Consider the following 19,235-nt stretch of genomic DNA (forward strand, 5'->3'; position numbering starts at 1 on the left):
GCCTCCAGGTCAGGCAGACCTGGGTCTGAATTCTGGATCTACCATATTAATCACATGACCATAGACTAGCTATTCTGTGTGCTTAAGATTCCTCAAATAAAAAATAGAACTGATGTCTCATGAGACTGTTGCTCGAATGAAATATTCCAACCTGAAAATACCTCATGCCTTGAGGAGATATTAATTCCATAGGAAGAGGGTTGAGAAAACTTCCAGAAGAAGGTAAACTTGAGTTGGGGTTTGAAAGATGGATGAGAGTCACCAGTGTGTCCAGGCTTGCGCTTTAGGACAGTTGATACTCTTCTGCTTATTTCAGCCTTAGCTCCTTCTTGTATTAGTGTCCTAGGGCTGCAGTCACAAATTCCCACAAGCAGGAAGACTTAAAACAATGGAAATTTATGCTTCACTGTTCTGGGAGATGGAACTAAGAATCAAGGTGGCAGCAGGTTGATTCTGTCTTGGGGGCCCAAAGGGAGAATTTGTCCCATGCTACCCTCCTAGTCAGTTGCCAGCAATCCTTGACCTGGCAGCATGACTCCAATCTCTGCCTCCATAGTCACACCTGTGTGTTTCTGTGCACCTGTGTCTTCATATGGACTTCTTATAAGGACACCCATCATTAGATTCAGGGCCAGTTCTGATCCAATATGACCTCATCTCATCTGGATGACATCTACAAATAACTTATTTCCAAATGAGGTCACATTCACAGGTATCTGGGGTTAGGGTTTCAACATGCCCTTTTAGAGGGCACCATTTAACCCACAACAACTGCTAAGTCTTCCCTCTGGGATCTGGAGCAAATCTCTCCCCAAGCAGGGGTAGATGGGTGGTGTGGACGGCATTGAAGGAACATAGGTGACACTGATAGGTGGGAACTGGAGAGCTAGTCCATTGTGCATTAAACTCAACCTCCCTAAAAGGCCCTTTCTTGACCCAGAATTTCTCTGTCATCCTCCCTGAATTGATGAGAGAGGAGGACATGAGAGGCAGATTCTCATGGTCCTGACACCCTAGCTAAAATGGCTGGGCCCCTTGAACTGAGAATTGACTACATGACTTCTTGTAGGAAGCTTGTCAGTTTCCTTCTTGTCTTTTCCAAACAGTGAGCACAGAGGAGCCAGCAAGTCTTGCTTTCTTACAGGGCCTGCAGAGACCTGGGCTCTGGTCACTGTGGTCTCCACAGTGAGCTTTCCTAACAGTATATAAAGGGGCATTGCAAAACACGGATATGTCCAAACAGCAGGCAAACTAGCTGGGTGGCATGTCCAAACAGCAGGCAAACTAGCTGGATGGAGTTTCTGGATACTGTAGGTTCAGATCTCTAATCTGATGAGGGATCTATCTTTTGCCAGTGGTGTTAACTCCTCATCCCTTTAGAATGTTACCATGTCCTAATTCAGAATCCCCAGCTCTTGGTGGGTGAGGCACAGCAGCAATGACGCAAATACTTTTGTAACTGTTTGGAGATGGAAGGGCAGGCTCCTGTGTTACTTAGTTTTCTTAACTCTAAAATAGAGACAACAAAGGGATTCTGTCTCCTGGGATGTAGAGGAGGGCAGGAAGGAGTTATTACACAGTACCTTGCTAATTTCAACTGATGATTTTTTTTTTTTTTTTTTTTTTTTGCGGTACACGGGCCTCTCACTGTTGTGGCCTCTCCTGTTGTGGAGCACAGGCTCTGGACGCACAGGCTCAGCGACCATGGCTCACGGGCCCAGCTGCTCCACGGCATGTGGGATCTTCCCGGACCGGGGCACGAACCCGTGTCCCCTGCATCAGCAGGCAGACTCTCAACCACTGCGCCACCAGGGAAGCCCCCTCAACTCATGATATTTTGGAAAAATTTATGAATGTGACATTGGTTAATAAATAAAAATGCATAGCACTAGAGTAAAAATAAAGACCTCTGGATTGCTCCACTTGGTCAGGCAACTACCAACCTGAATGATGAATCGATGGAGAGCACATGTTGTGGCTCATGCTTTGGAAAATAAAATAGAAATATTTCTATTTTTAGAAATAAGCTGAGACTGCAGACTTTTGTGTGAAGTTCCCTAATTTTTTAAATGTTGAAAACTAATGCAAATTATTTTAAAAAGTGTGCAGGCCAGGCAAAGCATGTCTGTGATGCAGATGTGGCCCAGGGTCTGCCAGTCTCTAATCTGTGTTTTAAGGGTAAGACAGTACCTTGTCTTCATGGGACCAACTACCATCTCAGTACTGATTGTTCAAACCGTATCAGAACTGCTGAGATGACTCACATGGACTCTGTTGTCCTGGCCACTGTCCTTCATACTGCTCCACTGAGAAAGGCTAAATGATGAAAGAGAGTGTGAGGTAGAAGAAAGAACACACAGAGTTTTGCAGCCAGACGCTCCTGGTTTGGAACCCTGTCTTAGTCATTTGGCCATTTTGCAATGTTGGGGAAGTTACTGAAGTCTCTGAGTTCCAGTTTTACCCTCTGTACTATGGAGATAATGATACCTTCTTCCTGGGGTTGTTGTGAGAATGAGAATTACTGTGAAGTTTATGTGCATGTGTGTGGTTAAAGTGCCTGACACATGGCAGTACATCTACCAAGTGGTACAAATGGCAGTTCTCCTTCCAACTAAAGGGAATCCTTTAAAATGGGAAACAGGAACAAGTGCTTAAGGCACAAATCTTAACTTTCCCCGATTTATTCACATTACTTGAAATTTCAAACAGAAATGGTTTCACTCAATATTATAAACGAAGTCCTTTTTTTCCCCCTGTAAGATTTCATTTATTAGATGTATGATCAGGAGCAAATCACTAAACCACCCAATTTTCTCATCTGGTTAAAGAGGATAACAATACATTAACTTGGGATAATAGCACATTGTTGGGGACTTCCCTGGTGGCGCAGTGGTTAAGAATCCACCTGCCAATGCAGGGGACACGGGTTCGAGCCCTGGTCCGGGATGATCCTACATGCCACGGAGCAACTAAGCCCGTGCGCCACAACTACTGAGCCTGCGCTCTAGAGCCCACGAGCCACAACTACTGAAGCCTGCGTGCCTAGAGCCCGTGCTCCACCATGAGAGAAGGCACCACAGTGAGAAGCTGGCACACCTCAATGAAGAGTAGCCCCTGCTCACCGCAACTAGAGAAAGCCTGAACGCAGCAATGAAGACCCAACGCAGCCTTTAAAAAAAAAAAAAAAAAAAAAAAGACCACATTATTGAAGGGCCATAGTAAGGAAACCTCCTAAGCACTGTAACTGACACAGAGTTAGCTAATATGATAGACATTTGTACAGTTATCCATGTAATTATCTTGGTTTTGTATTTCATTTGGATCTTGAAACCTGACATCTGTTCCTCTATCTACCTATCATCTATGTATCTTAATTTTTTATTGGAGTAAAATTCATATAACATAGAATTAACCTTCCTTCCTTCCTCCCTCCCTCCCTCCCTTTTCCAGTTTTATTAAGGAATAATTGATGTACAGCCCTGTATAAATTTACAGTGTACAGCATAATGATTTCACTTACCTAATGAAATGATTACCCAAATAAGTTTAGTGAACATCCGTCATCTCATGTGGAAACAAAATTAAAGACAAAGAAAAACATTCTTTTTCCTGTGATAAGAAATCTAAGAATTTACTCTAACTTTCATATATAACATATAGCAGTGTTCATTCTATTGATCATATTGTATATTGTATTATTTATTGTATAACTAGAAGTTTGTACCTTTTGAGTACCTTTATCCAATACCTCTTCCTCCCACCTTCCACTTCTGGTACCACAAATCTGATCTCTTTTTCTAAGAGTTTGTTTGTTTGTTTCTGAAGTATAATTGAAAAATAAAAATAAAAATTTTAATTGTTATTTCCTCATGCACAACATAGTGATTTGATATTTCTATACATTTCAAAATGATCACCACAATACTCTAGTTGCCATCTGTCACCATACAAAGCTATGACATAATTATTGACTATTCCCAACACTGTACATTTCATACCTGTGACTCATTTATTTCGTGACTGGAAGCTTGTACCTCTTAATCTCCCTCACTGATTTCTCTCATCCCCCCCACCTCTCTCCTCTCTGGCAACATTTTATGCATTTTAAAGTGTATAATTCAGCAGCGTTTAGTTCATTCACAGTGTTGTGCAACTATCACCTCTATTTAGTTCTAAAACATTTCCATCACCCCAAAAGGAAACCACGGATCCATTAACCAGTTATTTCCTTTTCCTCTCCTCCCAATCCCTGGTTACCACTCTGCTTTCTGTTGCTATGGATTTACCTATTCTGGATATTTCATGTAAACAGAATCATGCAATATGTTACCTTTTGTGTCTAGTTTCTTTCTCTAACATAATGTTTTCAAGGTTCATCCATGTTGTATTATATATTAATATGTCACTTTTTATGGCTGAATAATATTCTGTTGTATGGAAATACCACATGGTGCTTATTCATCATCAGCTGATGGACATTTGGATTGTTTTTAACTTTTGGCTCTTGTGAATAATGCTGCTATGAACATTTGTGTAGAAGTTTTTGTTTGAATACCTGCTTTCAATTATTTTGGGTATGTATAGTACCTAGAATGAAATTGCCAAGTCATGTGATAATTCTATATTTAACTTTTGAGACACTATCAAATTGTTTTCCACATAGCTGTACCATTTTACATTCTCACCAGCAATGTATAACGATTCCAATTTCACCGTATCCTTACCAACACTTGTTACTTATTATTATTATTACCATCCTAGGAGGTGTGAAGTTGTATCTCATATTGGTTTTGATTTGCATTTCTCTAATAACTAATGATGTTCATAATTTTTTCTTGAGCTTATCAACCATTTGTACACCTTTAGGGAAATGAGTCTTCTATTCCTTTGCCCATTAAAATTTTTTTGGCTTTTTGTTGAGATTTAGGAGTTCTTTATGTATTCTTGATATCAATTCCTTACCAGATGTATGATTTGCAGTGATTTTCTCCTATGCTGTGATTGTATTTTCATTTTCCTGATAGTGTCCTTTGATGCACAAAAGCTTTTTTTTTTTTTAAATAGCTGAGCTTTGTTTTTATTTATCTATTTATTTTTGGCTGTGTCAGGTCTTCATTGCTGTGCACGGGCTTTCTCTAGTTGTGGTGAGCAGGGGCTACTCTTCGTTGTGGTGTGTGGGCTTCTCATTTCAGTGTCTTCTCTTGTTGTGGAGCACGGGCTCTAGGCACAAGGGCTTCATTAGTTATGGCATGTGGGCTCAGTAGTTGTGGCATGCAGGCTCTAGAGTGCAGGCTCAGTAGTTATGTCACACGGGCTTAGTTGCTTTGTGGCATGTGGGATCTTCCTGTACCAGGGCTCGAACCCGTGTCCCCTGTGTTGGCAGGTGGATTCTTAACCACTGCGCCACCAGGGAAGCCCCCACAAAAGCTTTTAATTTTAATGTGTTTTTGGTGTCATGTATAAGAAATCAGCACTAAATCCCAGGTCATGAAGGTTTTTCGTTAGTTTTCTTCTAAGAGTTAGGATTTTAGTTCTCATGTTTAGGTTTTGATCCATTTTGTGTTAATTTTTGTATGTGGTGTAATGTAAGGGTCCAAATTCTTGTGTTTTTTTTTTGCATGTGGATATCCAGTTTTCCCAGCACCATTTGTTGAAGAGACTTTAGTTTCCCCATTGAATGGCCTTGGCACCCTTTTCAAAAACCAATTTACTACAGGTGTATGGGCTTATTTCTGGACTTTCAATTCTATTTCATTGATCTGTATGTCTACCATTATGTTAGTACCACAATGTTTTGATTACTGTAGTTGTTGTGTTAAGTTTTGAAATCAGTAAGTGTAAGTCTTACAACTTTGCTTTTCTTTTTCAAGGTTGTTTTGGCTATTCTGGGTCCCTTGTAATTCCATATAAATTTTAGGATCAGCTTTCTATTTCTGCAAAAAAGACTACTGGGATTTTGATAGGGATCATACTGAATCAGTAGATTGCTTTGGGTGTTATTGCCATCTCTCTCTCTCTCTTTTTTTTTTGTGCCTATGAAAAAGGAATTTTAAAAAACTTTTATTATGGTAAATCTTAAATATATACAAAAGTAGTGGTATTTACCAATTTATCATCCAGTGTATTGGTCAGGGTTCTCCAGAGAAACAGAACCAAATATATACATATATATTTTTTATATATAATATATAATTGTATCTATATCTATAATATATCTATATCTATAGAGAGAGGAAAGAGAGAGAGAGATTTATTTTAAGGAATTGGTTCCCATAATTGTGGAGGCTGAGAAGTCCCATGATCTGCCACCTGCAGGCTACAGACCCAGGAAAGCTGGTGCTGTAGGTCCAGTCCTGAAAGCGGAGAGCTAATGGTACAAGTTCTAGTTTGAGGCAGGAGAAGACCAAAGTTCCAGCTCAGTGGTGAGGCAGAGCCAATTCTCCATCCCTCTGCTTTTTGCTCTCTTCAGCCCTCAATGGATTGTATGATGCCCACCCGCACTGTGGAGGAGGATCTGCTTTACTTAGATTTTTACAGATTCAAGTGCTAATCTCATCTGGAAATACCCTCACAAACACACCCCAAAATCATGTTTAACCAAGTGTCTGTACATCCTATGACCCAGTCAAGTTGACATGTGAAATTAACCATCACATTTAACACTTTTCAACATGCCCGATCTTGTTAGATCTAGAGGTTTGATCAGATTCATGGTCTGTTTTTTTATTGCCATCTTAACAATATTAAATGCTCCAGTTCATGAACATGAGATATACTTCCATTTGTTTAGATCTTCTTTGGTCACTTTCAACAATGTTTTGTAGTTTGCAAGGTACAAGTCTTGAACCTCCTTGATTAAATTTATTCCTAAGTATTTCATTCTTTTCAATGCTATTTTAAGTGGAATTGTTTTCCTAACTTAATTTTTTGATTGTTCATTGCATGTTTTATGTGTTGATTTTGTATCCTGCAAGTGTGCTAAATTAAGTTATTAGCTCTAATAGTTTTTTTGTGGATTCTTCAGAATTTTCTGTATATATAAGATCATGTCATTTGTGAATATAGTTTTACTTCTTCCTTTGCAATCTGGATGCTCTTTGTCTGTTTTCTTGACTGATTGCTCTGGCTAGAATTTCTAGTACAATGTTGAATGGAATTTGTAAAATAAGACACCCTTGTCTTGTTCCTGATCTTAGAGACAAGCTTTCAGTCTTTATCATTGAATATAATGCTACCCGTGGGCTTTATTTTAAAACTTTTTTTTAACTCTGATTTTGAAATAACTGAGTTAAACTGCACAGCTTAGAAACCTAACACATCATCTGAAAGTCCACCAATCCCCAAAGATTATTACTATTCATATTTTGAAAATTGATCTGTAAAATCCTTAACATTTTTTCCAAAAGTATGATCTAGTAGATACTGTCTATATTACTAAAACAGGTAGCAGATATCTTATCTGTAGCATCTCAGGTAATGGGAGTTATCTGTTACCATTAATCTTGAAATGAAACATTTTGAAATGTACCATCTTTGGGAATATGGCTGGTATTTTTTAATGTGTGTTCTTTGTTTTAAATTACAGATTGGGTTTGTCCTTTATCCCCCCAGTGGAGGTCCTGCATGGGATTTAGTGGATCATGACAACGTTATGTTTCTCACCATATGCTTTTGTTGGCATTATGCAATAGCCATTATCATCATTGGAGCAATTTATGCCTTTGTCACCTGGTAAGTTAGTGATTTTTGTTCATGGAAGTTCTATTTTTTGGTATATGATCATCAAGTCTTGATATTACTGAACTTTAAGTTCAAAGAGGTATTTCATTCCTTAGCATTCCACAAAACAGGGTAATATAACAGGAAATTATCTGCAAACACAAACATTTCCAATAAAAAGAATAAATGCTGGTTTTAGGGGCAGGACAGGAATATAGATGCACACATAGAGAATGGACTTGAGGAGACGGGGAGGGGGAAGGGTAAGCTGGGGCAAAGTGAGGGAGTAACATTGACATATATACACTACCAAATGTAAAGCAGATAGCTAGTGGGCAACAGCTGCATAGCACAGGGAGATCAGCTCAGTGCTTTGTGACCACCTAGAGGGGTGGGATAGGGAGGGTGGGAGGAAGATGCAAGAGGGAGGGGATATGGGGATATCTGTATACGTATAGCTGATTCACTTTGTTATACAGCAGAAACTAACACAACATTGTAAAGCAATTATACTCGAATAAAGATGTTAGAAAAGAAAAAATGGAATGAATGAGAAAACTAAAAAAAAAAAAGAATAAATGCTGGTTTAAAGTTGGAATAGATAAAAAGTGTCTCTGCTGTGCTCCTAACCTATGCATTACCCTTCAGCACACTCTTCTGTGCCTCCGTGTCTTTGCATATGCTGTTTTCTTATCCAAATGGTCCTCCCCACACCTGCAGTGAACGTGCCATTTGCCCATGTTTACATCAGTTATAGCACTTCCCAAGCTTGGTGTCATTTTTGACCAACATGTATGTCTCCCATTAAATTTGAGTATCTGGTTAATTTGACATTTCCTGTAATATTTCTAACAGTAAGATTCAGTTGAACTATACATGTTTTTACAAGGACTTTGATACAATGTTTCATGATGGGTGAGGAGCAATATAACAGATTGCTAAGAATCCATGTTCCTAGCTCTGCTGCTTGTCAGCTGTATGACTGGGTAAACTATCAGTTAAATATATCAGTTTAAATATCAGTTAAATAAATATCAGATAAATTTATATCAGTTTTAATATCAGTTTTGTCATTTACAAAATGGAGATAATAATAGTACCTAAATGAGATCATGTATTTAAACTGCCTACAACATAGTAGGAGCTCAAGCAAGATTCTTCTTGTGTTTGTTTGTTGTTTTTCAGTTTCCTGTGATAGATTTCTTTTTGAATTGAAGTGCAATTGACATACATTATACTAGTTTTAGGTGTACGACATAATGATTCAACTTTTGTATACATTGTAAAATGACCACCACAATAAGTCTAGTTATACCATCTGTTACCATACAAAGTTACAAAAATTTTTTTCTGTGATGAGAACTTTCAAGATTTACTTTATTAGCAACTTTCAAATCTGCAATACAATATTACTGATTATAGTCACCATGCTGTATATAATATCCCCATGACTTTTAAATTTTATTTATTTTTTTCATTTTTTAAAAAAACTTTTAATTTTATATTGGAGTACAGTTGATTAACAATGTTGTATTAGTTTCAGGTGTACAACAAAGTGATTCAGTTATACATATACATGTGTCTATTCTTTTTCAAATTCTTTTTGCATTTAGTTTGTTACAGAATATTGAGCAGAGTTCCCTGTGCTATACAGTAGGTCCTTGTTGGTTATCCATTTTAAATATAGTGGTGTGTACATGTCAATCCCAAACTCCCTAAATATCTCTTCCTCCTACCTTTCCGCCCTGGTAACCATAAGTTCATTCTCTAAGTCTGTGAGTCTGCTTCTGCTTTGTATATAAGTTCGTTTGTATCATTTTTTAGATTCTGCATAGAAACAGTCATATGATATTTCTCTTTCTCTGTCTGACTTACTTCACTCAGTATGACAATCTGTAGGTCCATCCAAGTTGCTGCAAATGGCATTATTTCATTCTTTTTAATGGCTGAGTAATATTCCATTGTATATATGTACCATATCTTCTTTATCCATTCTTTTGTCGATGGACATTTAGGTTGCTTCCATGTCTTGGCTATTGTAAACAGTGCTGCAATGAACATTGGGGTGCATGTATTCTTTCAAACCATGTTTTTCTCTGGGTATATGCCCAGGAGTGGGATTGCAGAATCATATGGTAGCTCTATTTTTAGTTTTTTAAGGAACCTCCATACTGTCCTCCATAGTGGCTGCACCAGTTTACATTCCCACCAACAGTGTAGGAGGGTTCCCTTCTCTCCACACCCTCTCCAGCATTTATTGCTTGTGGATTTTTTGATGATAGCCATTCTGACTGGTGTGAGGTGATATGATCATCTCATTATTTTCAGAAAAAGCTTTTGACAAAATTCAACACCCATTTATGATAAAAACTCTCCAGAAAGTGGGCATAGAGGGAACATACCTCAACATAATGAAGGCCATATATGACAAACCTACAGCTAACATCATATTCAATGGTGAAAAGCTAAAAACATTTCCTCTAAGATCAGGAACAAGACAAGGATGTTCACTCTTGTCACTTTTATTCAACATAGTTTTGGAAGTCCTAGCTACAGCAATCAGAGAAGAAAAAGAAATAAAAGGAATCCAAATGGGAAAAGAAGTTAAACTGTCACCGTTTGCAGATGACATGATACTATACATAGAAAATCCTAAAGATGCTACCAGAAAACTACTGGAGCTCATCAATGAATTTGGTTAAGTTGCAGGTTACAAAATTAATACACACAAATCTGTTGCATTTCTATACACTAACAAAGAAATATCAGAAAGAGAAATTCAAGAAACAACCCCATTTACCATCACATCAAAAAGAGTAAAATACCTAGGAATAACCATGCCTAAGGACACAAAAGATCTGTGCTCCGAAAACTATAAGACTTATTTATTTTATAACTGGAGGTTTGAACCTCTTGATCCCCTTCACCCATTTTTGCCCACCTCCCCCCATTCTGGCAACCATCAATCTGTTCCCTGTATCTATGTGTTTTGTTTTGTTTGTTCATTTGTTTGTTAGATCTCACAGGTAAGTGAAATCATATGGTATTTGTCTTTCTCTATCTGCCTTATTTCACTTAATGTAATACCCTCAATGTCCATTTCGTTATTCTTTATGGCTGAGTAGTATTCCATTATGTACATATAAATATAAAATATTTATATTATATATATTATATGTATACATATATATATATAAATGTATATATAAAACATCTCCTTTATCCATTCATTCATCCATTGATAGACCCTTAAGTTGTTTCCATATCCTGGTTATTATAAATATGCTGCAGTGAACCTAGGGGTGCCTTTGTCTTTTTGAATTAGTGTTTTCATTTTCTTCAGATAAATACCCAGAAGTGGAATTGCTGGCTTATATGGTAGTTCTATTTTTAATTTTTTCTTTCTTTTTTTTTTTTTTTGGCGGTACGTGGGCCTCTCACTGTTGTGGCCTCTCCCGTTGCAGAGCACAGGCTCCGGATGCGCAGGCTTAGCGGCCATGGCTCACGGGCCTAGAGGCTCCGTGGCATGTGGGATCTTCCTGGACCAGGGCACGAACCCGTGTCCCCTGCATCAGCAGGTGGACTCTCAATCACTGCCCTATTTTTAATTTTTTGAGGAAGCTCCATGCTATTTTCCACAGTGGCTGTACCAATTTACATTTCCACCAACAGTGCATGAGGGTTCTCTTTTCCTCATATCCTGGCCAACACTTGCTATTTCTTGTCCTTTTGATAATAGCCATTCTGCAGGTGCGAGGGGATATCTCACTGGTGTTTTGATTTGAACTTCCCTAATGATAAGTGATATTGAACATCATTTCATGTGCCTTTTAGTTACCTGTATGTCTTCTTTGGAAAAATGTCTATTCAAATTCTCTGGCTATTTTTATTTTATTTTATTTATTTATTTATTTATTTTTAACATCTTTATTAGAGTATAATTGCTTTACAATGGTGTGTTAGTTTCTGCTTTATAACAAAGTGAATCAGTTATACATATACATATGTTCCCATACCTCTTCCCTCTTGCGTCTCCCTCCCTCCCACCCTCCCTATCCCACCCCTCTAGGTGGTCACAAAACACCGAGCTGATCTCCCTGTGCCATGTGGCTGCTTCCCACTAGCTATCTATTTTACATTTGGTAGTGTATATATGTCCATGCCACTCTCTCACTTTGTCACAGCTAACCCTTCCCCCTCCCCATATCCTCAAGTCCATTCTCTAGTAGGTCTGTGTCTTTATTCCTGTCTTACCCCTAGATTCTTCATGACCTTTTTTTTTCCTTAGATTCCATATGTGTTATATATGTGTTAGCATACGCTATTTGTTTTTCTCTTTCTGACTTACTTCACTCTGTATGACAGACTCTAGGTCCATCCACCTCACTACAAATAACTCAATTTCATTTCTTTTTATGGCTGAGTAATATTCCATTGTATATATGTGCCACATCTTCTTTATCCATTCATCCGATGATGGACACTTAGGTTGCTTCCATGTCCTGGCTATTGTAAATAGAGCTGCAATGAACATTTTGGTACATGACTCTTTTTGAATTATAGTTTTCTCAGGGTATATGCCCAGTAGTGAGATTTCTGGGTCATATGGTAGTTCTATTTGTAGTTTTTTAAGGAACCTCCATACTGTTGTCCATAGTGGCTGTATCAATTTACATTCCTACCAACAGTGCAAGAGTGTTCCCTTTTCTCCACACCCTCTCCAGCATTTATTGTCTCTAGATTTCTTGATGATGGCCATTCTGACTGGTGTGAGATGATATCTCATTGTAGTTTTGATGTTGAGCATTCTTTCATGTGTTTGTTGGTAATCTGTATATCTTCTTTAGAGAAATGTCTGTTTAGGTCTTCTGCCCATTTTTGGATTGGGTTGTTTGTTTTTTTGTTATTCAGCTGCATGAGCTGCTTGTAAATTTTGGAGATTAATCCTTTGTCAGTTGCTTCATTTGCAAATATTTTCTCCCATTCTGAGGGTTGTCTTTTGGTCTTGTTTATGGTTTCCTTTGCTGTGCAAAAGCTTTTAAGTTTCATTAGGTCCCATTTGTTTATTTTTGTTTTTATTCCATTTCTCTAGGAGGTGGGTCAAAAAGGATCTTGTTGTGATTTATGTCATAGAGTGTTCTGCCTATGTTTTCCTCTAAGAGTTTGATAGTTTCTGGCCTTACATTTAGGTCTTTAATCCATTTTGAGTTTATTTTTGTGTATGGTGTTAGGGAGTGTTCTAATCTTATACTTTTACATGTACCTGTCCAGTTTTCCCAGCATCACTTATTGAAGAAGCTGTCTTTTCTCCACTTTATATTCTTGCCTCCTTTATCAAAGATAAGGTGACCATATGTGCATGGGTTTACCTCTGGGCTTTCTATCCTGTTCTATTGATCTATATTTCTGTTTTTGTGCCAGTACCATACTGTCTTGATTACTGTAGCTTTGCAGTATAGTCTGAAGTCTGGGAGCCTGATTCCTCCAGCTCCGTTTCTCTTTCTCAAGATTGCTTTGGCTATTCGGGGTCTTTTGTGTTTCCATACAGATTGTGAAAATTTTTGTTCTAGTTCTGTGAAAAATGCCAGTGGTAGTTTGATAGGGATTGCATTGAATCTGTAGATTGCTTTGGGTAGTAGAGTCATTTTCACAATGTTGATTCTTCCAATCCAAAACATGGTATATCTCTCCATGTATTTGTATCATCTTTAATCTCTTTCATCAGTGTCTTATAGTTTTCTGCATACAGGTCTTTTGTCTCCTTAGGTAGGTTTATTCCTAGATATTTTATTCTTTTTGTTGCAATGGTGAATGGGAATGTTTTCTTAATTTCACTTTCAGATTTTTCATCATTAGTGTATAGGAATGCCAGAGATTTCTGTGCCTTAATTTTGTATCCTGCTACTTTACCAAATTCATTGATTAGCTCTAGTAGTTTTCTGGTAGTATCTTTGGGAAAACCCTGCACAAAGTAGGCGTAGAGGGAACTTTCCTCAACATAATAAAGGCCATATATGACAAACCCAAAGCCAACATCGTCCTCAATGGTGAAAAACTGAAACCATTTCCACTAAGATCAGAAACAAGACAATGTTGCCCACTCTCACCACTATTATTCAACATAGTTTTGGAAGTTTTAGCCACAGCAATCAGAGAAGAAAAAGAAATAAAAGGAATCCAAATCGGAAAAGAAGAAGTAAAGCTGTCACTGTTTGCAGATGACATGATACTATACATAGAGAATCCCAAAGGTGCTATCTGCCTATTTTTAAATTTAATTTTTTTGTTGTGGGGGTTATTGGGTTGTCTGAGTTCTTTATATATTTTGGATATTAACCTTTTATCAGATACGATTTAGGAATGTCTTCTCCCATTAAGTAAGTTTCCTTTTTATTTTGTTGTTGTTTTTCTTCACTGTGCAGAAGCTTTCTAGTTTGGTGTAATCCTATTTGTTTAGTTTTGCTTCTACTGCCTTTGGAGTCAGATCCCCAAAATATCACCAAGAGTGATGTCAAGGAGCTTACCACCCATGTTTTCTTCTCAGATTTTTATTTTTATTCTTATTTTATTTTATTTTTAGTCTTACAGTCAAGACTTTAATCCATTTTGAGTTAATTTTTGTGTATGGTGTAAGATAGTGGTCCAGTTTCATTCTTTTGTGTGTGGATGTCCAGTTTTCCTAGCACCATTTTTGAAGACACTGGCCTTTCCCCATTTTGTGTTCTTGCTTCCTTTATCACAAATTAATTGACCTTATATGTGTGTTATTTTTAGGCTCTTTACTCTGTGCCATTGATCTATAGGTCTGTTTTTATGCCAATATCATACTGTTTTGATTTTACAGCTCTGTAGTATAGTCTGAAATCAGAGCATATGATGCCTCCAGGTTTGTTCTTCTTTTTCAAGAGTGCTTTGGCTATTCAGGATCTTTTGTGATTCCATACAAATTTTAGGATTGTTTGTTCTATTTCTGTGAGAAATGCCTTTGGAATTTGGTACAGATTGCATTGAATCTGCAGATTGTTTTAGGTAATATGGACATTTTAACAATATTAATTCTTCCAATTCATAAGCATGGAATATCTTTCCATTTATTTGTGTCTTCTTCAGTTACTTTCATTAATGTCTTACAGTTTTCAGTGTATAGGTCTTTCATCTCCTTGATTAAATTTGTTCATAGATATTTTATTCTTTTTGATGCAGTTGTAAATGGGATTTTTTTTCTTACTTTCTCTTTCTGATAGTTCATTGTTAGTGTATAAAAGTGCAACATGTTTGCATATTGATTTTGTACCCTGCAACTTTACTAAATTTACTTATTAGTTCTAACAGTTTTTTGTTGGTGTCTTTAGGGTTTTCTATACATAGTATCATGTCATCTGCAAATAGTGACAGTTTTACTTCTTCCTTTCAATTTGGATGCCCCTTTTTTTTTTCTTGCCTAAATGCTCTGGCTAGGACTTATAATACTATTTTGACTAAAAGTGGCGAGAGTGAACATCATTGTTTTGGTCCTGATTTTAAGGAAAAAACTTTCATGATTTCATCACTGAGTATGATGTTACCTGTAAGCATGTAATATATGGCCTTTATTATGTTAAGGTACATTCTCTTTATATCTACTTGTTGAGAGTTTTATCACAAATGATGTTGAATTTTGTCAAATGCTTTTTATGCATCTATTGAGATAATCATATGATTTTAATCCTTCTTTTTGTTAATGTGACATATCACATTGATTGATTTGTGGTTGTTGAACCATCCTTGCATTCCTGGAATAAATCCCACTTGATCAGGGTGTATGATCCTTTTAACATACTCGAGTTCAGTTTGCTAATATTTTGTTGAAGATTTTTGTACCTATGTTCATCAGTGATATTGGCCTGTAATTTTCTTTTTTGTGTGTGATGTCTTTGTGTGATTTTGGTATCAGGGTAATGTTGGCCTTGTGAAGTGAGTTTGGGAGCATTCCCTCCTCTTCAGTTTTTTGGAAGAGTTTGAGAGGATAGATATTAAATCTTTTTTGAATATTTGGTACAATTTACCAGTGAAGCCATCTGGTCCTGGACTTTTCTTTTTTGGGAGTTTTTTTATTACGGTTTTAATCTCCTCACTAATAATTAGTCTATTCAAATTTTCTATTTCTTGATGATTCAGTCTTGGAAGGTTGTATGTTTCCAGGAATTTATCCATTACTTCCAGGTTATTCAATTTGTTGGTGTATAATAGTTCATAGTAGTCTCTTTTGGTATAATTGTAATTTCTCCTCTTTTATTTTGGATTTTATTCACTTGAGCCTTCTCTCTGTTTCTCTTAGTGAGTCTATCTAAAGTTTTGTCAATTTTGTTTATTTTTTCAAAGAACCAGCTCCTTGTTTCGTCGATCTTTTCTATTTGTCTTCTAGTCTCTATATCATTTATTTCTGCTCTGTTCTTTATTATTTCCTTCCTTATAGTAACTTTGGGCTTTGTTTATTCTTCTTTTTTTAGTTCCCTTAGGTGTAAAAGTTAGGTTGTTTATTTGAGATTTTTCTTATTTCTTGAGGTAGGCCTGTATTGCTATAAACTTCCATCTTAGAACTGCTTTTGCTGCATTGCATAGATTTTGGTATGTTGTATTTCCATTTTCACTTGTCTCCAGGTATTTTTAACTTCTCCTTTAATTTCTAACACTGGTGCTAGCAGGTTAGAAAGCGACTGCAAAAATGGTGGCTGCTAGTGCTGGTGCTAACAAAATAGATGGGGCAGAAAGCAAAAATGGTACCTGCCAGTGCTTCCATTCCTGGAGAGAGTCCTAACAGATTTCTCCCTTGCTGGCAGATGCTTTAAAATTAACAAATGTGTCACATTCACATATGGTCTAGACACTTTTCAAACTGTGGCTTTTGTGCTGGATTGCCAGGTGGGTGAGTCTGCATGCAAGTCCTTTAAGAGTGGAATCTCCATTCCTTACAACACTTTGGTTTTTCTGGACATCAGCCCTGTTGGTTTTCAAAGCCAGATGTTTTGGGGGCTCATCTCACCAGTGCAAGTCCTAAGGGTTGGGGTGACTGATGTAGGGCACAAATTCTTGCTTCTCAGGGAAAAGCTCTGTATCTTTGAGATCCCTTCCGATTGTGGGTCTCCACCCCAGGGGTGGGGTTTTCAGTGAGACTGTGTCTCTGCCTCTTTTACCCATCTCAGTGTGGACCTCTTGTCCTTTGCTGTGGAGGAGCTGTTTGGCTAGTTTTCAGGTCTTTTTTTTTTTTTTTTTTATAGGGAATTGTTCCTTAAATAGCTGTAGATTTGCTGTGTCCATGGGAGGAGGTGAATTCAGGACCTTCCTAGGCTGCTCTCTTGAACCACCTCCCCCACCCACCCTTGTTCTTTTTACTATTCTTCTCATTCTTGTTCTCCTCCTTCTTCTGTATCAAAAAATGTATAAGGTGTAGACCCTATGGGGAGAGAGAGACAATTTACATACAGTACAATAAATGGAAATAGTGTAAGAACAAAGCACTATTGGAGCCCAGAGGAGGCCTCCTCACAATTGAGAATTAAGCTGCAGCTTGAAGGATGAGTAGGAGTAGAAAGGAGTGAACATGGTTCCTTATTATTTCCATTAGCATGATAGCTAATGCCAAACCACAGTTGGCCTGGCTGATCCCAGCTACTAATCGTGCAGACTCCAATCCTTCAGACTTTAGCACTGATTGAAATATTGTGTATCTGCAGCCTTCATTATGTAGCCATGAGCTATGTGTGGTTATTGAGCACTTGACATGGGCCTAGTGCCACACTAATTTTAATTAATTTAAATATGCATATATGCATAGTGACTACCATATTGGATAGTACACATCTAGCAGATGCTCTAGATCCCTCAATTACAGTGGCTGGTTCTAGGCCCAGTGGGGTCTCAGCTTCTGCCCCAGCTAGCTTTCTAGTCCTCTCTGTAGACATTCACCCAGGTTACCTCTCCTGCTCTGTGCTTCTCTGAGCTTCACTGCTATAGGAGCTTTGGCGCTGTGTCTCTGCATAAGGAAACCATTTCCTTGTCTAGCTCCAAAATGTCGCTGGTAGGCTTTGGGTCTGTAGTTACTCCTTCTAGAGGTCTAAGTGCTATGGGTGCTGGGAAATTCTACTCTCTCATTGATTGATTTCTATGAGTCCTATTCATTTCCCTCAAAGCACGTGCATGGGCTGGTAGTTTAGGCTCGCTCTGCCATTGAGTGAAACTGGACTTCTTCCTCCGCTGTTTTAGGCTGACTTCTGGGCCTCATCTCCTTAGGGGCTGGGCAGCTTCCAAGAATAATGCCGGCATTCAAGGAGACTCTCTACCCCATGTCAGTTCCCTTCCAGAGCCAAAAGAAAGCTATTGTCTCTTCCTATTTCAAAAACCTTCAGACCCCTAATGAATCTCTTATCCACCTATAGTTTTCTAGAAACCAGAAACTCCATGTTTAATTTTTCAACTGCCTCTCCTTCCCCAGCAGCTTTCACTTTTTGACCATGTAGTTGCCTCTACCTGTCATATCCAAATTAAATGCTCATCTCTTCTATGAAAACTTCTGTGATTGTTCTAGCCTTTGCTTATCTCCCTTCATGAGTGTTTACAGTACTTTAGTCTCTACCACACATTTTAACAGTTGTGATCTATCTTGTGATATTTACCATTAGCTCATGTTAGTCTTACCTGCTAACTTGATTGTGTCACCTGGAAGAAAAGACCTTTTTCATATTTCTCACAGCTCTTGGCATACTGTCAAACATATAGTAGGTACTCAAGACATTTGCTGTTTTAACAGATATGTTTCAGAAATACTTGGAAATAGGGTTCAATTGTTTGGAAATCATGTTTTATATGCTTTTAAGTTTTGCTCTCATATTGCTTTTGAAATATAAAAACAAGAACTTGTGTTCTGATATATTTTTATATAAACTTAAGCAGTAGCTTAAAGAATATCATGAAGATTGAATACTGACTTTCAGTGAGGTCATATGCAGGATAATTCAAGTGGGTTGTAGTGGATTGTAATTCAGTCACAGGTGATGGGTTTTGAGGACATCCTATCCGCATTTATTTGACAAAGCACAAAGATCACCAAGGAACCAAAACTGGGTTATGGAACTACTGCCCCCCAAATCTCTGAAAAATGAAGCTGTACTTCCCAGCTTTCCAGAATAACGGTTTAAAGATTGCTTCATCTGGTCCCATGCCTGCAGTTCTCATCATGGCAGCTCATAGGAGAGACCTATCTGTTGGGAAATCTTATTATGTGTTTTACTGTATTTCATATTTAAACACGACTGTGGTACAGAACTATTTCAAAAGCCCCTCTGAATGGACAGAGAAATATTACTCATTTTCAGGTTGGTTTTCCAAGCAAATGATTCTCGTGAGCCATTTTGAAGAACAAAATAGAAATGACCAAATTCCAGGCATATGGTAGTTTGCCTTCTGGATGTTTGATTTCCAGATTGACTCTGGAAGTATACCCAGAGTCTCAGCTCTGCTCTTGTATTAACTGAAGAGAA

At 37.7% G+C, this 19,235-nt stretch overlaps 1 protein-coding gene across 3 annotated transcripts in view; it reads left to right on the plus strand.

Moving 5' to 3' along the window:
* The window catches only part of TMEM45A (transmembrane protein 45A), an 89,644-nt gene that overhangs the window by 67,735 nt on the left and 2,674 nt on the right, over positions 1-19,235 (plus strand). For all 3 annotated transcript variants that reach the window (XM_081234276.1, XM_081234277.1, XM_081234275.1), the window contains exon 5: positions 7,586-7,731. In XM_081234276.1, coding sequence (XP_081090402.1) covers positions 7,586-7,731 — 146 coding nt within the window. The remainder of the gene's footprint in view (positions 1-7,585; positions 7,732-19,235) is intronic.

This window comes from Mesoplodon bidens (assembly GCF_964165515.1).
Source record: "Mesoplodon bidens genome assembly, chromosome: 5".
Taxonomy (NCBI): Eukaryota; Metazoa; Chordata; class Mammalia; order Artiodactyla; family Ziphiidae; genus Mesoplodon; species Mesoplodon bidens.